The 20,546-nt window shown below is 40.8% G+C and overlaps 1 protein-coding gene across 1 annotated transcript; it reads right to left on the bottom strand.

The window, feature by feature from the left end:
• Positions 1 to 3,385: 3,385 nt before the first annotated feature.
• s1pr5b (sphingosine-1-phosphate receptor 5b) lies at positions 3,386 to 7,893 on the bottom strand. Its single transcript, XM_069697273.1, has 2 exons — positions 7,820 to 7,893; positions 3,386 to 6,341 (listed from the first exon to the last, which is right to left on the bottom strand). The coding sequence occupies exon 2, from the start codon at positions 6,081 to 6,083 to the stop codon at positions 4,854 to 4,856; it is 1,230 nt and encodes a 409-aa protein (XP_069553374.1). The 5' UTR covers positions 6,084 to 6,341; positions 7,820 to 7,893; the 3' UTR covers positions 3,386 to 4,853.
• Between the last annotated feature and the right edge of the window lie 12,653 nt (positions 7,894 to 20,546).

Here is a 20,546-nt window from a genome sequence, read left to right as displayed (position 1 = left end):
TTGTGCATGGCTCCTATATTAAACAGCAGCTTGTACTGACACACCTGAAATTATTATGATTATTATTTTTTTTTTTTTTACCTCCCTGCAAAATACGTAGTACAGGTCAGTACATGCTCTAACTAACAACCACAAGGTGGCATTGAAAGCCAACTGTGAGACTGAAGGCGTAAAGGCTCAGCTAGCTGAACTCTTCCATAATACATGACCGAATGAGTTTTAATCAATCGGAAATGAGCTGTCAGTATGTATTACACATAAAATACTCACATTTTGTTGGCCAGAATTGACATTTAATTAATCAAAAATAATGAATGCTAAGATTAGACATCTACTCCCTCTGGCCAAATGAATAGCGATAGATGCGATTTGACAAGTCTTAATTCAGCTTTCACTTATGTTTGCCCAGCTGTGCGATTACTATGCCCTTAGTCTGCGTAAAGTTTCAATCAGAGGCTGAGGTTAGCCTCTGGGCACCAAATCAGCACATCTAGACAAGTACAGGGATATATGAATGCTTTTCATACACCTCATTATAAAGCTGCAAACTGCTTTGTCATACGTTTTTTGGTTTACTTTCATATATTTGTAACCCTCATAAATTGAACAGATGATGGTTAAATTCAGTTGTAGGGTTACTATTGCAGTTTTCAAGGTACCCAGTAGGGGGCATGAGTACCTGCAAAAATAGTTCGTAGTCAGCAGAGGTCAAAGCTCAAAGTTGGAAAAAAAGGAAAATGGAGGAGAAGAGGAAGAAGAAGAAGAAGAAGAAGAAGAAGAAGAAGAAGAAGAAGAAGAAGAAGAAGCAGGGTCCAATATGTAAACTTGCTACAGTGAGAAGATAAAGTTGTTTTACTGCTTAAAATGTAATGTTTAGGTTATTGAAGACAGAGGTACAGTGTTTTGGTATTTTGTTGTTCACAAGTGGGCTAAGTATTCTCTGGTAAGTGTATTTTCTTCTCTGTGCTGGCTTAAATCTAACAAAGCTCCTGTTTATTTTCATGCGTATAAAGAAGCGATTGTAGAGATAGATACGTAGCGTAATAGAAACCCAGCACTGTTTTTTTGTTGCTAGTCAAGAGATTTTCCGTTTGAATTACAATACAAATGAGAGTGTTAAAGGACTGTGAGATAACTAAAACCTATCTGTATAGCTAAAAATTTTTTACATTAATTTAAATTCGAACTGTCCAACATGCCGGTTGGTGGTCTGTAATGTGGATTTGTGGATTTTCTGCAAGTGGAAGGCAGCGTGTGGAGGAGCAGAGGAGCTGCTCAGTGAATTTGGAAACTCTGGATTCTCTCGTTGGATTACAGGTCAATTTAAACAGAAATATAGTTGCTTATAACTGAACTGATTCACAGTAGTTCACTGGAATTTACTTAGTGACTTGACAGAACGGAACTAAAATACTTCAGTAAAAAAACACACACACAAAAAACCACATGCACACACACAACAAAAGTTTAATCCAAAGAGGGAGTTTATGTTGTTAAAAATGGCCCAGAAATTATAAGCAGCAGACCTGGGTCACTCTGACATCATAGCTGCAGGTATGATGCACTAGCCTCATGGACACAAGTGTGTGGACCCCAAATTTCACTCAATTAATAATATTAATTGATCCTGTGTGCACTTTATTTGTGTTCTAATGCATTTATGATAAAGTAAAGATATTTAGCTCTTAAATAGTTCAGTTGGAGAAGTGTGCCTTTACCCTACAGTTGACCAATTTCTATGCCCTGAACTCTATGTTTTTGTTTCTGAAGTTCACACATCTAGTTCAAGTTCTCTACTTTGGATGAGTTTCCTGTGCGTGGCTGTGCCTTCACATGTGTTTAATAAGAACAGTGTGAATGAATACTGGGGTCCGACAAACTGCATCTGATCAATGTACCAGGGCGATTGTGCATCCTAAGAATCAGGTAGTACAGTCCAACAACCTTCCTGCATTTCAAACTCTGACTAAGTAAAGCATATTGTGTCTGAATGAGGACATTGAAGGAAAGAGACAAATGTCTGCTTTATTTTAAAGGTGTAAAGCGAAGCGATTTTGCCTTATTTTTTTGGCAATAAGCTTATCCTATCAATTTTCACAAGGCAGTATTTGTGTCTTGCCTATCATCCTCCATAAAGGACTTAGACGTAAGATACTGGTGTCTAACTATTTGATTGGCTTTTAACCCATTTCACTATAACAAGTAAAGTTACATGATATACCATCTTTTCTATGGTCAAGTTAATTACAGGTGTTACAGTTCTGCTGGAGCAAGTAACAGTACAGTGTGCATCTGTTTGCTACATGTGTCTGTGTTACAAAGCGACTGTCCCTGGGCATCATGACAGTTGACTTATGACTTATACCTGTCCTCTTTGCTGTTCAGCAGCAGGAAGGAAGCTAGAGGGCAGGAAAGATTTCCTGACTTGATGACCTCTGTCAACAGGCAAAGAGCTGGTGGACACATCCCACATCTAGAGGAACACCTGCACCCATACAAATCATAGCAAAGGTTTTCCAATGCCATGTGGTACCAGTTTTTACAGATGTGTATGTCTTGAGGTCACTGAGGACTAAATCAAAAAGTGAAACAATGATATAGTTTGTCAGGCTGCTACACCGTACATGAAGGTTATGCATGTAGTTTTTAAATGGTGGACTGATGAATATACAACACAACACAAGATTACTTTACAGAAGTTAACATCAAGAAACTTTACATTTATGAGTTCTTAAAAATTCAAAATAGATCTAAACCACACCTCTAATTTTGTTTCATCTAATCCAGGGTTTGACACACTTTTGCCAACTTGCACTATGAGTGATTCAAAGATGTTTTCAGTTTGGACACAAACAAGGAAATTTGCATGTTATTAGTTAAAATAGATAGTGTTTTCTGTAGTTTCTATAATTGTAATTTACATAAAGGTCTGAGCTGATTTAAAAACAAATTCAGACCTAAATGCAGACAATTTCAAAAACTTGACTTCGTTCTTCTTGCCACTGTAGCTGAATTAAAAGCCTGTAAGTAAAGCTTCTGTGGAACAACATGAAAGCCAGCTGGACATGATTTTTCTCTGTATTAGCCAAGACAAGTGTGGACAGCAGATCAGAACGAGGTGATGGTTGATCTTTGTTCCAGGTTGACAGAATAAGGAAGAAGAAAAATGGAGTGTTCAGTGTTTAATAAAAGGTGTATTGTGTGCTGCCTGAGCCAGTCTGAGACGAGCAGAGCTTGATGTATGTAGGCCAATGGCATTACCAGATGTGAAACAAGGAGGCTGACTTCCTGTGGTATGTCTTCACACAACCTCTGAATACACACAGATTCGCTCATGAATTTTACAGTGCACACACAAAGAAAATAAACCCAAAACTCTTTGGAATTATTTAAGAAAACATTTTATTTCTTTTATGAAAAGAAAGGTAAAGTTTAAAAGCTTTTTCTTGTTACAAAATATATATAATTTACAATACAGACGTTGTACTACATGAATTTCAGTAAAAAAAACAACACACTGCCTCATTCATCAATTAAGGTCCTGAAAGAATGCACTAAAAAAACATCTGTATAAAAGAACGATGTCAACCTCATTTCATAGTTAGAATAAATCAATACCTGAAACTATGGCCAGAAATGTTCATGATGAATAGTGGAAGTATTGGAACAATTTTACTGTCCTGATCCCACATGATTTAACTCACTAATGTGCGCACATTCTTGCCTGTATGCAGCTGGATGATGGTGATTAAAAACATCTTCATCTTAAATCACAAGTTTAAATATAAATTCTTGATCTTATCTTTTACCAGGCTTATTACAGACGGGGCTGAAGCTCATTTGGTTGCATGTAACAATTGAAAGGAGGCATTATTTGTTGCATCTATCTGTTAATCACATAATAGGTATGTTGATATTTTGCTGCTCTTGTTGCTCGAGCAGTTTCACTGTAGATGCCAGACTGACATTTCAAAAATTCAGGCACAAACCCCAGCGACTTTCCACTTCCACATGAAATGGAGCATTTGACATTTTGAAAACTGTGGGGGTTTTAATCTTGCGCCTTCCCCCCTACACAGTCTCAGAAAGCTGTGTTTTTAAGAAGTTAAGCGTGAGAATAACCTCCTTTCCTATCATTGGTTAACCCCTCTTTAACTCTCCCTAAATCAAATGCACAGATATACATCGGGCTGCTCCACCTGATTTTATCTGAACAAATCTATCCTACAACTGTGTGGGTCTTCGAACCAGCAAAACCCAGGTGTCTGCAGATGCACAGATTATATACTGCAAGTATTAGGAGTGTTGGTGCTGTATTTAAGGGACTTTAATAAGAAACCGCCAAAAAATGGAAAAGCAGGCCACCACTCTTGTTCACCATTAATGCAGAAAGTCTGGAGGAGAATAATGCATTCATCCTTTTTCAGTCATGACAGTCTTTGAGTTTACAAAAGCCTCCTTCCAGCCTTTGACCCAACCTACAGAACCACAGGAAAATGTAATCCAAAATGGCTTTTCCATTCATTTTGATATTTCAGTGCAATTACGTAAAGGAGACTCCTCACTAGCATCATACTCATAAGAGAGTTTGTTTGCTTGTTCACATTTGGGTTGCATCTGTGTGGCCTTTGGCTTTGTAAATATGTTACAATGATGTTTTTTGATGGAGTTATATTTCTGTAACTGAGACATTTGTCTCAACATGATGCTCTTGTGCCTCCATCATATTTCATATAGCCTCTGTTTCTGGTTTTGCTCCAGATTTTAGGGTACCACATCTCCTTCCTTCTCCATGGAGGGTTTGCCTCATGTCCTCTGTTCACACACTTTGTGGACTCAGTCAGTCTGTTTCCTTATGGCTTAAAAAATTTGGGGTAAAAAGCTTTAATTGGAGATGGAGTGGTGATGACGTTCCCAGAGGAAACAGTTGTCTCCACTCCACCCTCTAACTTCTGGGAGGCCACCTCAGTTTTACTGAAACTGCACTCCAAGAATGGCATCCCAATCTTCTTCACCTGACCATCTCTGGTCATCAGACACGGCCGACAGAGCAGCCTCAGAATGGCTCTCCTCATGTCTTTACTGGTCAGCGTGTAGATGATGGGGTTGAGAAGCGAGTTGACCATGGCCACTCCCAGAAAGTAGTCGGCCTTGTACAGTAGGCGGCAGCTGCGAATAGGGCAGAAAAAGTCCAGGAGGAGGAGGAGGAAGAGTGGCAGCCAACATGCGATGAACACTCCCAGCACAATGGTGACTGTCTTGAGGAGGGCAATGTACTTCTGTGACTTTCTCGCCAAGCCCTTCCTCATGCTACCTGACAGGCCCAGCCGCTGGCGCTGTGTATTTGTTCGGACAATACGGAAAACGCGGGCATACAGTACAACGATGGCCAGGAGCACTGCACTGAACACAGACACACAGCCGAGGATGTAGCTTTTAGCATAAAGAGGGAGCACCGTTGAACACTGGTCCAGTCTGTGGATGCAGTTCCATCCCAAAATTGGGAGGACTCCCAAAAACCCTGCCAGAGCCCAACTAGCACCAATTAGTGCCCACATCCTTCCCCGCTTTGCCCCATGATATGGCCTCATAGTCACCATAGTGACATGGCGTTCAATTGCAATGGCCAGCAGACTAATGATGGAGGCAGCCAGAGTGATGAAGACTCCTCCTTCCCTGAGGAACCATAGCAACGGCGTAAGTTTTAAAGTATTAGGCCCCGACATGATGATGTTGGCCATGTAAGTAATCCCAGCCAGCAGGTCCGACAGAGTCAGGTTTCCCAGCAGGTAATACATGGGCAGGTGGAATTTCTTGTTCCTCCAAATGGCGATGAGAACCACAGCGTTCTCCAGGACGATGAGGAGACACACCACCAGGAATGCAATGCCCTCAGGTTTGAGCCCGTCACGGTAGCGGTCTTTCTGTAGCTTGCCTGTGTAGTTGTAGTGTTCCACAATGACAGAATTTTCCTGGTACTCCCAGAAGAACTGCATGTAGCCAGGAGATGAGGGAGTAGTGGAGGTGGGGAAGATGGGTGTAGGAGGGTGAGTCCCTGCACGAGCCGAACTTAAAGCCTCCATGCTTGATGTTGCTTTTCTTCTGTTCTGCCTGCAGTCAGTGGCTATACAGTCATCTTTGTTGACATGGTTTTAGCAGTCTGAGCTATAGAGAATTTGTCAAAGCACAAAACTGATACACACAAAAAATGCTTGAGCTTCTTCAACAAAAGGAAGGATTACATGCAGTTGATACGGTGTAATCCTCCAGAATCCCTTGATGTTTTCCTTGTTGCCAGCAGACGGTGCTCTTGAGCTCTGTCTGGTTGGAGGTCCCAGTCACTGCAGAGGGACATGAAAAAGAGCATGAAAATGATGGAAAGAAGCGGTTCAGAACCACAGACAGCTTAAAACTTCATCTTAAAACATTCATTTTAAAACAGCACACTCTTAAAGTAAAGTTAGTAATAATTTATACGTTTTAAATGAGTTTAGGATATTTAGCTGAATGAAATGCAATAAGGTTAGGTTAGGTTAGGTTAGGTAGTTACTTTATTAATCCCCGAAGGGAAATTTTTTAAATAAAATAAATCAAAATTCATAATTCACTTTTACAGAGGGGCAATGTGTAGGCTGGTTATGTGGTTACTGAAACTGAACTTTAACATCTTGATCTGAAGTTGAGTGCATACTGTTTTTAATGTAAAATATACCTACAGTCATGACCTCATGATGTTCAATAAAACAGACAAGGCGGAGTGATTACGGCTGTGTGTGTTCATGGGGCAGAATTTGATACTAAAGGGCAGAGGGATCAACTGAATGTCAAACAAACATTTAGTTTGTTTATTGTGTTTAAAGTGTGTGTCAGTCACTGTAAGGTTGATAGACAGGAACCATCACAACATGTGGACTTAATTTTGAACACATGCAGCTGATTTTCACAGTAATGAGGTGTGTTTGAACAACCCCCCTACACACACATACTCACACACATCCAACTATACTTTAAACCTTCAATGTTTAAGCCCTAAACCGCACGTCCAAAGGTTTATAGCATTTGCAAACTATAATCACAAATGCACTGAAGGGTTTTACACTGTTAAGTTGAAGCCAATCAGTGGTGATTAGAGTTGCATTCCTCTCAGTCTCTTACGTGCGTAAAAATTGTTTTTTCGCCTCTTGACTCACATGTTAACATTTATCAAATGGTCTGGAGACTGTAACCCACTCAAGCTGGTGCCAAGAATTTGGGAAATGTAACTTGTCCACATTGGCTCAAACAGCTGAATGTCGAGTACCTCCATAGTGCAGACTGGATCTACACCATGCATGAAAATATGAATGAAAACGGTATTTCAGTGTCAGATTATCCATAAAGTTATGTGATCGAGAGAATTTGGTATCACTGAACGCTCAACATTGGAAAGAAATACAGAAATAGTCACTCATACTGTACTTTGAAATTTTACTTTTGCATGACATATTGGTTATACTCATAGTTGAAATGTGCTTATTGTAAGTCGCTTTGGATAAAAGCGTCAGCTAAATGAAATGTAATGTAATAGTGAAATGCCTATACCATTTAGTTAACAGGTTTCAGCATCCTTACTTTTCCTAAAATAAATGTTTAAATATTATAGTAAAAGTTTGACCCAAATCACAAAAATTTTAACACCTTTATAGTTATAATTTTCTCCCTTCATTCTGTGACATAAAACATGACACAAGTCCAACTGTATGAAAAATATTTAAGAAAACTGATAATAATTACAAAAGTCAAATACTACATCAGAAAAGAGGGTTCAACAAGAAATTACCTTATTATTGTTGTGTTGTTGCTCTTATCCTCCTCTTCATCTGCTGTTCAGTCAGGAGAATCCAAACAAGAGCACCAAGTTAAGTCCCAGTCAAACTGACAAGGGAGTGAAATGAGACCTCAGTTGAAACATGCAACAGCTCAGGGGGTTGGTCTTAAACCAAACTCTCTTCCCCCCTCACATTCGCTTCCTCCCACTCTCTCTTTCTTCCTCTCTTACATGAACAAAAACGGGTGTATATACACACACAGATGCCTGGTACGTCGTATAGTCTGTTTTTGACTGACAGATGAGGAGCAGCAGCAGCGTTTATTACGCAGGATCTCATTGATGTCAGTCACTGTGATCAGGAGCTCCAGTTACACAATAGTCTTGTGAGACTTAACATTTCAAAGTCCACATACGTCATTGATCAACAGGCTAACAAAGATGTGATAAAAACCGAATCCTCCTGATATCATCATGAGGACTCCCCTCTTGAAACATAAATAACATGATAACAGAGAAAGAAAGGTACTTGACTCTGTCTGCGTCACCCCCTTCTCAAAAATAAAAATCCTTTAAATTAGTAGCATGTGATGTTGACATCAGTGTGCAGTTCTGTTATCTGCAATGATAACAGATGTCAGCTTTAAGATAATAAAATAACTGTCAACCTCAGAAAGAAAACATTAAATAAAATCATTAGGAAGGTTTGTTAATTTGAACGTGTTCGATATAAATACTGCTTCCCCATTTTTCAAAGATTAGTACAACTTTGCAGCTATTTTACTAGAGGAACCAGTTTCAGTACAAATGGCTCAGTAACAATTTCCCAAATTCTCCAAGCCAAGTGAAACACAGACACTGAGCTTTTGTGTTTCTCGAGTTTCTCAGAATTTATATTTACTGCTCCCATGATTTTCTATTGTACAACCCTCATTTATACAATCATCGAAGAGAAGTGAATCTATTTCACATGGTTCATTTGCATGATGACAACTCAATTCCCAGGGCCTGTCAGTGAGATTGCAGCATGCTTTGACACGCTTCAGTCGTTCATCTGTGAAATGTCTCCTGCAGGGCCTGCAGAAAGTTTATCAGGACAGAACAGAACAGGAAAGAAGGGAGAGATGCACTGTATAAGCTACATAAAACTTTTATTGGTGTGTTGTGGGGTTTTAGAGCCAGGGCTTGGTATGATGCACATGCTGTTCGGATTATTTATGCACATGCATAATACTGCACATGCAGGAACTGTCTGTCTGAACACATTTGAATCAACTGTGACTCAAACAGCTTTCCTTATCCACAGTGTTTTGACAGTTGGGAATCCTGCTCTTTATCTGGTGTCTCCTCTGATATGTTACACTACACTGTTGCACTATTTAAACAGAAGCTTCTTTCTAATAAACCTGTTTGGTGTGTGATTACCTGGTTTAGCTAAATGATCCTCTGGTTCCTTTGTGTATGTCTGTGTCTGTTTGTGTTTCTTCTTCATCCAAACTTTGTGTTTGTGTTTTGAAAGGGTCTGGTCTTTCAGGCCCCTGATAGTGTCAGTTAACTCTGTTGGTTGACATGCTGACACGAAACGGTCAATCAACAGTCACCCTGAGGCCACTAAAGAAAACGGCCTGTGTGCTGAGTAGTTCAAAAGGGATCAGGCAGCGCTAGTGGCTGAAATAAAACATGAGCTTCTTTTCACAGCAAACATTGTTATTATAGCCTTTATTAAACAGTGGGAAGCCTGCAGGGTGCTGTGCTTTTTACTGTCTTGCATACAATTGATATTATTCTTGCACACGCTTGAGCATGCAGCTTTAGAAAGCTTATAATATCTGCATGTGTGTACATGCCTTTTATCTGTGTTTGTGTGGGTAGTTTAGGACTTGAAGTTGGTTGATGAACTTTCTCTGCTGCTCTCTTGGTGTCTGCGCTTGAGAGTGTGTGTGTAGCTGTTGCACATTTCACTCATACTCCCTGCTGTCTGCACTGCTGTGTGTAGGAGGGGAGTCCTATCAGGAGATCATTACAGAGTAATATCCTGTCAGGGTGAACGCAGAGGCCTCACATCAAAGTCTCAAAGAGAGAACCGGTGGTCTGACACTGAGGATGAGTGATCTAACAGACGGACAGGACTTACTACCCTGCACAGGAAGGAAAAGCTGTCCTCTTTCATCTCCTCTTTTTCATCATTTGATGTTTAGTTAGTCTCATCTGCTTCTCTTTCTATTTTATTGTGTCTCTCCATCACAGTTTTTGTTTCCATTTTTTCATTCTTTCCTCTCACTTTGCTGATTGATCTCACATGTTTCTCCTTCATAGGCTTCAGTTTTTCTACATCAACACTGGAATCAAACTCTGCGTGGATCTCCCTCACTGGTATTCTTAACGTATGTTTTTTGCCACACACCGTGGTGATGCTGACTGCTTTCAGCTGAGCCAGCGCCTCTTGGGTGTGGATGTAATGTTGACGTGGGTGGACTCGTTACGTGACCAACAGGACCTGTTTGTGGTGCACAAGGGTTTATTTTTGGTGGACCACAGCCACCGTGCTGATTTGATTCTATCCAAGGAATGATGGCCTCTCTTAGCTGGCAGCGCCGGCTAAGTTTCAGCTGTAGTGTTAATATTTTTACATGCTTTATGTTTCACAGGCTGCGTGGAGAGATGTGGTTGTCAAAATTAGTTGTACATCAGAAATTCTAGGAAATCGGGACCACCTACCTACAGTTTGTAAGTTGGAAACGTATCTCTCATGGCATAATAGTATTCATTTCACTTTGTGAAGGTGAATTCTGGCCTACAGATGAACTTGGGGCATACTTCTGCCCGGTGCAATAAAACTTTAAAATATCCCAGACGTTATTTCACAGCTTCAGCTTTTTCCTGTCTGACGTTCATATGGGTTGAGGTTTTGATTACCTAAGAGGCAGATAGGAGCGGGGCAAATTGAACTTTAAAACACCATCTAAATGGTCTTTGCCTACCAAGTTCTCCACACCTCAGGCCAGGGTTTTGCTGAGGCTATCGCAGTGCTGACTCTCCCGCAATCTATAACCACTCAGTCCTCAGTCCTAATCCACTGATAAATCCCCCAAATCTGACCAGCCAGACCAGTTCTGTGATGATAAGAAAACATTCCTCGCTGCCAGCAGTTGTATCGCTTTCTCTTTTTTGTCTGTCTTCACTTAAACTCTTCATCCTCTCTGACCTACATTTCCTTCTTGACTCACTGATGTTTCCTTTCCAGTATCCACTCACTCGATGGTCTCACTGCATGACCTAAGACACTTATCAACATTTTGTTTGTTTGGATTTTCCAGCCAACTTGCAGCGGTTTAGTGGCCGCTCAAGGGTTATTCATGGAGATCTGCGCTCTTTTGAAGTGCTCGCAGGGCAAAGGAGGGATGAGTTCAGTGGAAATGTTCAAGGAGAGAGGGGGTGTAGGAAAGGGATACAAGCGATCTGGTCTTCTTCAGACAACAGTTGACTGGTTGCAGTGAGGAGCAACGGGTCATCACAATTAAGCTCCTCTCTTGCAGGAAATGACCACCTATCTCTTCAATTACAGTGATAACAGCAGATAACACTTTAAGAAACCAGTGATCATCCCTCCGTGTGTGCAAGTATACTGTGCATGTATTTACATCTGTTTTCTGTGTGTTTTTTCAGACAGCAGACATCTGAACCCATCTGCAGTTTTCATCCAGCGATTTCCATCCTAAACTGTAAGGGTGGTTCAGGTCACTGAGCACTTTACTGGTGATCCGGTATTTTTCTCTTGGCTTGGCTGTGTGTCAGCGCTGAAGCTTTGTTGGGTGAGTGTGGCTGCCGTCTTCATGTGTTCAGTCCAGCACTGGCAGACTACAGGACTAATGACATCCAGCTTTGAAAACTTTTTGGGGCTTCAGTGTGATACTGACACCCCTCTTGGCTCCACAGGGCTGTAACCATATCACTCAACCATCAAGATGATGTGTTCATTCTTGCGATGTCAGAGTTAACGCTCAACATTAATCAAAGTTTTTTCCTAGAGGGCATTCATGCAGCTTTTATCAGTCAGACTTTGCATATTAGGCTCACACATTCACATATGTGTACACACATCACTCTCTACATGAAAGGATAATAACTGTTTTGGATGTAACTGCCGCAGCTTAAAGGAAATCATCAACTTCATCAATTAATGCTTAACACTGATGATGGCTTATGGCTAAAGGCGTCAGGTTTTTTTTGCCCATAATAAATCGGTTTACATTGATCTGTGAGGGATGGTATTCTGCTCTTTTTTAATTCTGGTTACAACTGTACACCCATTGTGGTTCAAGATTTGTATCTGTTTATTTGTCGTTCCTGAAGACACAATTACAATAATCATTCATTGTCCTTACAGTATCGATATGAAAATAAATGACTTGTTGGGTTACAGTGTGCAATTTGTTGAGTTAACCCCTTAGATTCTTAAAAATAAAATCCTTAGAAATAAACATTAAATAATCTTAACTTGAAACTGCTTTAATCAATATTTTTATATTAACAAAAAAAAAAATGCAACATGTAAGCGAGATGTGATAAACCCAGAAATAATTATTCTGTAGTTTTCCTTGGCTCTTTATCATCTTTCAGCCCGTTGTTTTGGTGCAGTTTTACAGTCCAAGTTCAATCTCACAGCTCTCATCAGCGTCATTTCCAACAAGTGGCTGTTGTCTGTAAAAAAAAAACAGGAAACCCCAGTAGACTACCTGCCCTGATCCAAACAGCAGACAGACGAAGGGCCTACTTACAATAAATGTGTGCGCTAACTCGCACTGCTTCCTCATCCATACAGACAATTCAGTGGTTGAGCTGGAGGCTGGAGGTGGTTTGAGCCATCAAATTTCAGTCCATCTTGAAAGCTTCTTGGATGCATTCATGCGAGTGATGAAAAGTGTAAATGGGGTCAAAGTTAAAAACTAGCTGGTGAACAGTGGAGCATTTGCAGATAAAAAACAAACAAACAGATAAGTAAGAAGTTAGTGGGGACAAAGACATCAGAAAAATAGTGAATATTGGATTAACATTCTTTAGGTGATCGGAAATGTTGTATATTCTAAAGTTCTGTGTTTGAGGGCAGTGCAAATAAAAGACGGTTTGCCAGTTCACCAAATCAACTTTATGAGGTGATAATACATTAATGTTGGGTTTACAGCCTATTGTTCTACCCCAAGGGGAAAATCTTTTAAAATAAAAAATAAAAAATGTACAGTATGCTAATCTTTCTCCCAGTGTCAAAACTGCAAAACAATTATGTTCCAGACAAACTTTTACAAACATGCTCCTACACATCTTTTCAAACACACATGAATGCACGCAAATTCTGCCCTCATGGACCTCTCCCGAGACATGATGGTAATCAAAGGAGATGGGCGGACAAAGACATCACAACCGCACGGCAGCCATACGGATCCTGTGGGACGCTCGCTGTGGGATGTTGTTGCTTGAATGATTTTGCTCTGTTTCTTTTTGGCCAGTTGGAGTTCCAGCTTGCTCTCTCTTCTTGAAGAAAAAAAAGAGAGCAGGGGAGGCATAAACTAGTAAGAATGTAAATGAATGCCAGATCCACGAGTGTTGGCTTCTCTCTGCATCCCAGAATAATTTGTAAAAACGTGCAGCTGAGATGTTGATAAGGTGAGAGCAAGGAGAAGGAGGACGAGACAGACTTGAAAGTGTTTTTCTGCTTTTTCTTTGTTTTTTTCCTTCTTTTGGTTTCCCCTTTTCATTTAAACATTTTGACTTTGACTTATTCTTTCACACCGGCAGCTCTTTCTATGTTTCCATTCAATAGGTGTTTTATGAACAGAAAGGCTCAGGCGAAACAGGCGCAGTACCAGATCAGTCAAACAGACGTAAGGTTAGCGTGACTGGAAGGGATTAGAAATTGAGTCGGCACCCCCCCCCCCATGTTTATTCTTAAAGAGCAGACCACGAACAAATTTCCTGAACTCAGCTGAACATTTAGCCCCTCACATCGCCTTCAAACCAAACCAAAGTGACGCTGGAAGCATTAACGGTTCAAAGACTGTTTTCTGTTGGTGCTTCAGTCAGTTCAATGTGGCCGTGAGGGTAACAATTTGAACCAGGTTTGTTGGTTCCAGTTCAAACAGATGACATGTACTGAAAGGGAAAGTTAGACTTTTTGGGAAATATGTTGATTCCCTTTTCAGAGTTTGATGAGAAACTTGATGCCACTTTCATGTCTGTGTGTTGGGCTACAGCTAGAACAGAAAGGTGATCAGCTTAGCGTTCTAAGACTGGCAGCTCTGGAACAACTGAGAAAACAAAACTTGTCTGTTTTAGACTTGTGAATGGAATAAACAAAGAAGATGCAAAATGTTAAGATATTTAAAGAGCTGGTTGGTGTATTTTTCAATCTGGGACAGAGCCAGGCTTAAAGGTTTCCCCTGTTTAGCCTATGCTATGCTAAGCTAATCACATCCCGGCAACTTTTAAGACGCATCTAGCAGCTTTCGCTATAAAGAACCTTCATATTTTTATAAGTGAATGTATTCTCTCTTCTGAAGTAAATAGAAAATTGCAGGTAAAATATCTTGGCTTCATATCAAAATATAGGCCTATTAAAAGTCTCCCACATTACTCTTATTTACTCTGCATATTAATGAGACAATAGCAGCTGGTCATTTAACTCTTGGCAAGAAAGTGATTTCCTTATCTCTCAAAATGTCACATTTTTCTCATAAAAACTATAACTATAAAAAAAATGTTTTTGGCTTCTTATAATAGGAGGAAAAGCAGGTTGCTGATTGGATTTGTGTTTTAGTTTGACTCCCTGTTCAGCCGTATTAGCACAATCCTGTTCCCGTTTAACACAACTTGTAAATTGAAAATCTTTTTCTGCGCATGCCAAATAGTTTATTCAAAGCGTTGTTGCATCACACATTCGCCAGAATCAAAGCAGCAGAACAAGCTAAACATCTGCCCTTTATCTGACGTTATTGATGCTCTTCGCATTCTGCCATCTGATAAGTGTTATTGCGTGACATTATTTTGTCTGCTCTCAGCTGTCTTGTTCAGTTTTACACTCGGGAGTTTGATCAGAGGAGCAGCACGTATTTCACCCTCTTAATGTGCCTGAAATATCTGTCACATCTCACACTTCTGGCTTTCCAACTGAGGCCTGAGATGACAACAGAATGAGATAAATGGCAAGAAAAAAAAATAAAACAAAATTCATTCAAAGAACTCTTCATGGACACCTCTTGATCACACAGACTATTAGATTCATAAAGCCTGTATTGTACAGTGTGTAAAGCACCATGTATGATCTCTGATCGTTTGTTTACTCTTCATGGACACCTCTTGATCACACAGACTATTAGATTCATAAAGCCTGTATTGTACAGTGTGTAAAGCACCATGTATGATCTCTGATCGTTTGTTTTGAACAACACCCCAGTTCTTTCAGGAAGCCCATTAGTGAAAGTCGATGCTGTGATGTCATTCAAGTTCTGCAAACAATTATGTGCGGTTCCAAGAAATTCAGACGCAGAAACTTAATGTCTTCCTCGGTTTCTGAGCCTCCACGTCTGTGTCAGTCATTCGGCTCTTTACCCCCCTACCCCACCATCTCTACCCCCTCCCCTCCTCCAAAAACCACATTTCAAAGCTGCTTGTTCCATTGCAGGCAATTAGATCTCAGGTCGCAAGCACACCAGCAGCTGGGTCCTGTTTCAGTGTGCCTCAGTGCAAGTTCAGTACAGGTTTCAGTAAATGGGGTATCATGAGTACATCGGCAGACTGTACACAGATTCAAACCAGCTGGCCTCTGCAGCTAATTTACTCAATGGAGAACAGTGAAACGAAAGCGACGGGAATTTAAATTTATTTGAAAAGTGCTCTCGATGTGAACTGCAGAGTTTCCATCTTGAGCGATTGCAGCAGGAGAATAATCACACTGCCCCGCACCCTTACATGTATAGGTAAGCACATATATATACACACATGCCCACTGGGGATTGGGGAAAATTCTTCCAAAGCCATGTTTGACTCCTTCTTTGCCCTCAAGGTTTAGCAGATCAGAAATAGACCCAGCTGACAATACAAAGGGGACAGAAGAAATCTCCAGAGTGACCAAGTTCCCAGTCAAACATTCCTCTGTTGAAAATCAGAGTTTCTTATGTTTGTGTCCCAGTAAGACCTCTGATTAAACACTTTTCATTTGATTGTGACCCACAAACACTTAAGGAATCACATTACTTTGCGGTTTACGTTCAGACAAATCCAAATCTTGCAGTTGTACGTTTGTCCGCACAATGCAGTTGCAATCAAATTTGTCGAGTCAGATCAGTGGAGGGGTTTCAAATCAAGCAGTGGTCCTAGGTTTCATTTGCCTAAACTAAACATCCTGGTTTTTAAGAGATTCTTCATCAATCCTGCACTCTCTTTGGCACGTCTATCATAAGCATTGCTCAAAACCACAGAACTTGTAAATTCCAGTCAGGATGTCAAAGTTTCCAGAGATATGAAATCAAGCAGGCTAAATTACAGTGAAAAGAAGCAGAAGAAATCCGTTTTCAGTCATCATGATTGTAATGTAGTGTTACTGATGTGTTGGAACAAGCAGATACAGTAGCATACATGATATTATCAAACTCTGTGGAAAACCTCTTGAAACTGGTTAATTTTGAGACATTTCATGGGAACAATACAGTTGTAATCGCCCGTTCAGTGTTATGTCTGCTCATACATAGTTGTGCGTCAGTACCAATTGGCACCGAGGGATTGCAAAGATCAGCAGGTCACTGTGGGTTTCAGCTCCATGTCTAATTTTGGTGTTTTGTTTGGGTGCTTTTCAGGAGGGAGGGTATTTTAGTTTTCCCAGTGACTGATAGGCCTTCTTGTTTACGGAAGCACAACTATACGAGCGACTGGGCAGCACACTAATCCCAAATGAGTCCCTGCGGGCCCCCCTAACGGCCACCCTATAACTGCTCAAGACTCGGTAAAATGGCGGCTAGTGTCTCTGCGTGCTGCTATAAACCATTTTACTGTTAGCTAACACTGCAGACACTGTGCTGGGTCTGTGTTTGCACGGTCCTCCATGTTTAATGTTTGCATTGAAAAGATTTGTAAGAGGCAGAGGTATTTTAACATGCGGTGATGTAGCCAGCGGAGATGGATTTCACAAGTTTCCTGATATGCCTCTGACATTCCCACTGAGACTTGTCATCTGAGAATTTTTTTCTCCCCCTCTCTAAAAGAAGGATCTATTTAGGGGAATAGAGGAGCAGAATAAGGGCAAGGGAAGGATAGTCAGGGACAAATGCAAAGAAAGTCACTTTGAATAAGGAGGGCAGGGAAAGTTGGACAGAGATAAGAAAGAAAACACCAACAAATGTGACAATACAAATTCAAACATGAGCCAAGTGCACATTACTTTTCTTCTGCCTCACACATAAAACAGCTTTAATGAAAACATGGGAAAGAGCTGTGATTGTGCCTCTCAGTGAACAGCCAGGAATATGCCAGTGCCTGAAGAGAAATGGCACTCATCTTTCAAGCTTGTTTAGACTGGAGAGCAAATGATCCACCATAATTCCTCATGCTGTTATCTGGTGTCTTTTTCTTCCCGATAGCCTAAACCTTCATCTCTCTGATCATCCTTTCCTGTGGTTTTTCCTCCCTATATCAGAGGTGAAATGTTTGCTCTTGCATTTGTGCTTATGTTTAGTGAGGAAAACAAAAATCCCCTGCAACACACTGAGTTGATTGATCAAGGAAACTAGTGTTCTTCATCAGCTGTGGTGCTCCTTTTAGCATGGTGGGTTTAATTACTGCACGAAAGACTGTGCACAGAACAAGCACTTTAAATCTATGGATGTGGTGTTTGTGAGCGACATCAAGACAGTGTTTGGAAGAAGGCTGGGAATGGATGGATACACTGTGATGGAACACAGTATGTGGTAGGGGTCAGTATATGTGTGTGAACTCAGCTGGACAAGTTGGGGTGGGTGGGAGGGGGTTAACTATACAGACCACTGTTCTTCTCTTCCGTTCTCACCCACCCCTGGCTCCCATTTTCTCTCCCAGTTTCCTCGAATCGCCCTCATTCCTCTGCTCCTCCAACCCTTAGCTCTGTTCTTGAGTCCCGCTCTTTCCTCAAACTCATTCCCCCGTCAGATCAATCCCATATTTTCTTCTCTTTGCTAATTCTTTGTTGTCTGCTTCACTCAGCCTGCTCCTCAATGCTTATGCCAGCATAAACATTTAGATTATGTGTTTAGAGGTCCTTTGTACACTTCACACAAAGGGCTCGGATGGTAGGGCAGGTTATCCACCAATCAGGGTTGGCTGTGCTACCTCCAGCTCCTCCTGTCCACAGTGTGTCCTGGGCAAGACACTGATCCCAAAGGTGTTTCTAATGGCAGGCGAGCACATTGCATGTCAGCTTTATTACCAATTTCCTGGGAGTGTACGTAAACCACTAATCTAAAAAGGTTCTATATATTTGCTCTCCATTTATGACTTATGTTCAATTCTATCCCAACCTTTGCTCCTTGTCTGAACTTGGACATATCAAACCTCTTTTCCAGGGTGCCTAATACTGCCGTTTTGCACAGCCTGCTGGTGTCTTATGATGTGTTCAGACAAAGGAAATTATTCTCATGGAGTGATTATATACAAAGTCAATGCAAAGACGCAAAAGGACTCAAATTTGCATCCACTTGAGTTGAAAATATTTAAGTTGAGCGTATGCACTTGCGTGAGTAACACACTGCGAAACTTCGCTTTGTGTTTGGTCTGAACACAGTTAGACATAGGCACAAGGTGCCACAGGTTTAGGCACCAAAGACTATAAATAGGTCATTTTGTGTCCATCACAAATTTTTTTGTTAATTTATGTAGCTTACTTGCATTACGTCTTTGACCTGACTTGTCACAGGGCCAAAGGTACCTTGTGCATAACAGCTTTGGCAAACTGCAGTATTTGGCACCCTGGGAATGAGAACATGCTGATCTATGACACATTCTACTTCTTTTAAAAATACCTTTTTGTGCTTTTCCTCGTGTCTTTTTGCAGACATAGATGAAACAGGAATTTAGATTAACAGTTTTGCCATCATTATTTGGCAAAATTTTGGAACATGCTATAATATCAAACAGAAAAAAAAGAAAAAATTCAACTGGTTCACAACATATTGAGCAAACATGCATTTAGTCCATAGCTAAAGCCTGATGATGAAAAAGTAATACAGTAACAGTATGAGCACTCTGTTACAGTCATTTTGAATAGACAGGAGAAAGACTTTCCCATGATCAGTGCTTCTCTGTCCAGTTCAGAGGAAAATTGTGTTAGTTGGTCATATTTAGAAATGAGTCCAATGGAAACAGAACATAGATGGTGACCAAATCTCCCTCCAGGCTTTTGCCCAAAACTCCACCTCTTCCAGGACAGCTGATGATTTCATGCCAATTTCTGGACAAAGCTTTTAGTCTCTTCACTAAGAACATCGCACCTCTCCCAGTTCAAAGGATGCACTGACTCTAAGAATCAGTGTATCAAACTATAGGCTCAACACACATTCATTCAGTGTACTGTTACTCTACAGGTAGGCATGTCATGCCAGCAGGACATGCAAGAGTGATTAAGTGGACAAAGCAGATTACATCTCCCGGCCATGTTTGTGTATTTTTCCAATTTGGGCTACTTGTTTATTTTGGTTCTGGTTCAGGCACTCCTTAATTGCAGATGTGATTTTCCGATTGCCCCAAAGTGGTTTAAAAAGACATACACTTTGCCATGGGATGACCTTACAAATTGCTACAGGAAATTGTGGAGGGGAAGGAGGCTTACTGATACCTTTGGCCTACTTCCGTGCATGTGCATTTGCATTTGTTAAGGGATGTTCCTCTGTGAGAGTGTGTGGCTGTAATGCTGCCCCAGGCCACAGGGACAGGTAGCGTCATGGGCTCCAAAATAACACAATATTATCAGGAAGCAGAGGTCAGCAACAGTATCTGTCAACTTTGACCCTAGGTTCTTAATGCTGATTCCTGAGAACTTGTTTTCATTCTTTGCATTTACCTCATTCCCCCTTCAGCTCCCCACCCCCTTCATTCAATGCTGGGGTCTCTGTGTTAATTTTTTGTTTTCCTCTGCTTTGGCTCTTAAGGGACGGATTAACATCAATTTACCAAGTTAAGATAGAATGCGTGAAGAGTTCGCACGTTGCTGCTATTGAGCCAAATATGTAATTGAGCTAATAGCAGCTGTTCAAGCCGGATCTTAAAACACGTTCACATGTTCCATTAAGGGCTGTGCTCACGAGCCAGCGGTGGAGTGACTGGCTCCAGATGTTCTTCGCAGCATTAAAAAATCTCACAGGATACAAGAGTGGAGATGAGGAGATGTGTTTTCTGTCACAAAAGAGGGATGAGAATTATCTCCGGTGACTTTAAATACCCTAAAAGGAGATTATTGGGCTACATTTAATCAGAGGCTCTTTGTTTGTCCAGTCCTGCAGAGTGATCATGTCCTATGAGCTGTCCAAATGATAATACCTCAGTGATCCTGTTATTATGTTTTGGTTCTGAGAAAGCGTGCACTCTGGTTATGATTAAGCCATGTTCGTGGATGAAAGATGTAAACAGCTCTTTATAGATCAAGAACAAACCTGGTCAAGGAAGACTTTTCCCGCCCAGGTTTTATTATTAAATGGATCTGTGTCTGTGTGGGCTTGTCTCACAA

The sequence above is a fragment of the Brachyistius frenatus genome, unplaced genomic scaffold (genome assembly GCF_029030835.1).
Source record: "Brachyistius frenatus isolate BFR_SWC_R1_liver_20210118 unplaced genomic scaffold, ASM2903083v1 Contig_23, whole genome shotgun sequence".
NCBI classification, from domain to species: Eukaryota; Metazoa; Chordata; class Actinopteri; family Embiotocidae; genus Brachyistius; species Brachyistius frenatus.
Note: the sequence above shows the minus strand (reverse complement) of the source record. Positions and strands in the feature narration are given on the sequence as shown.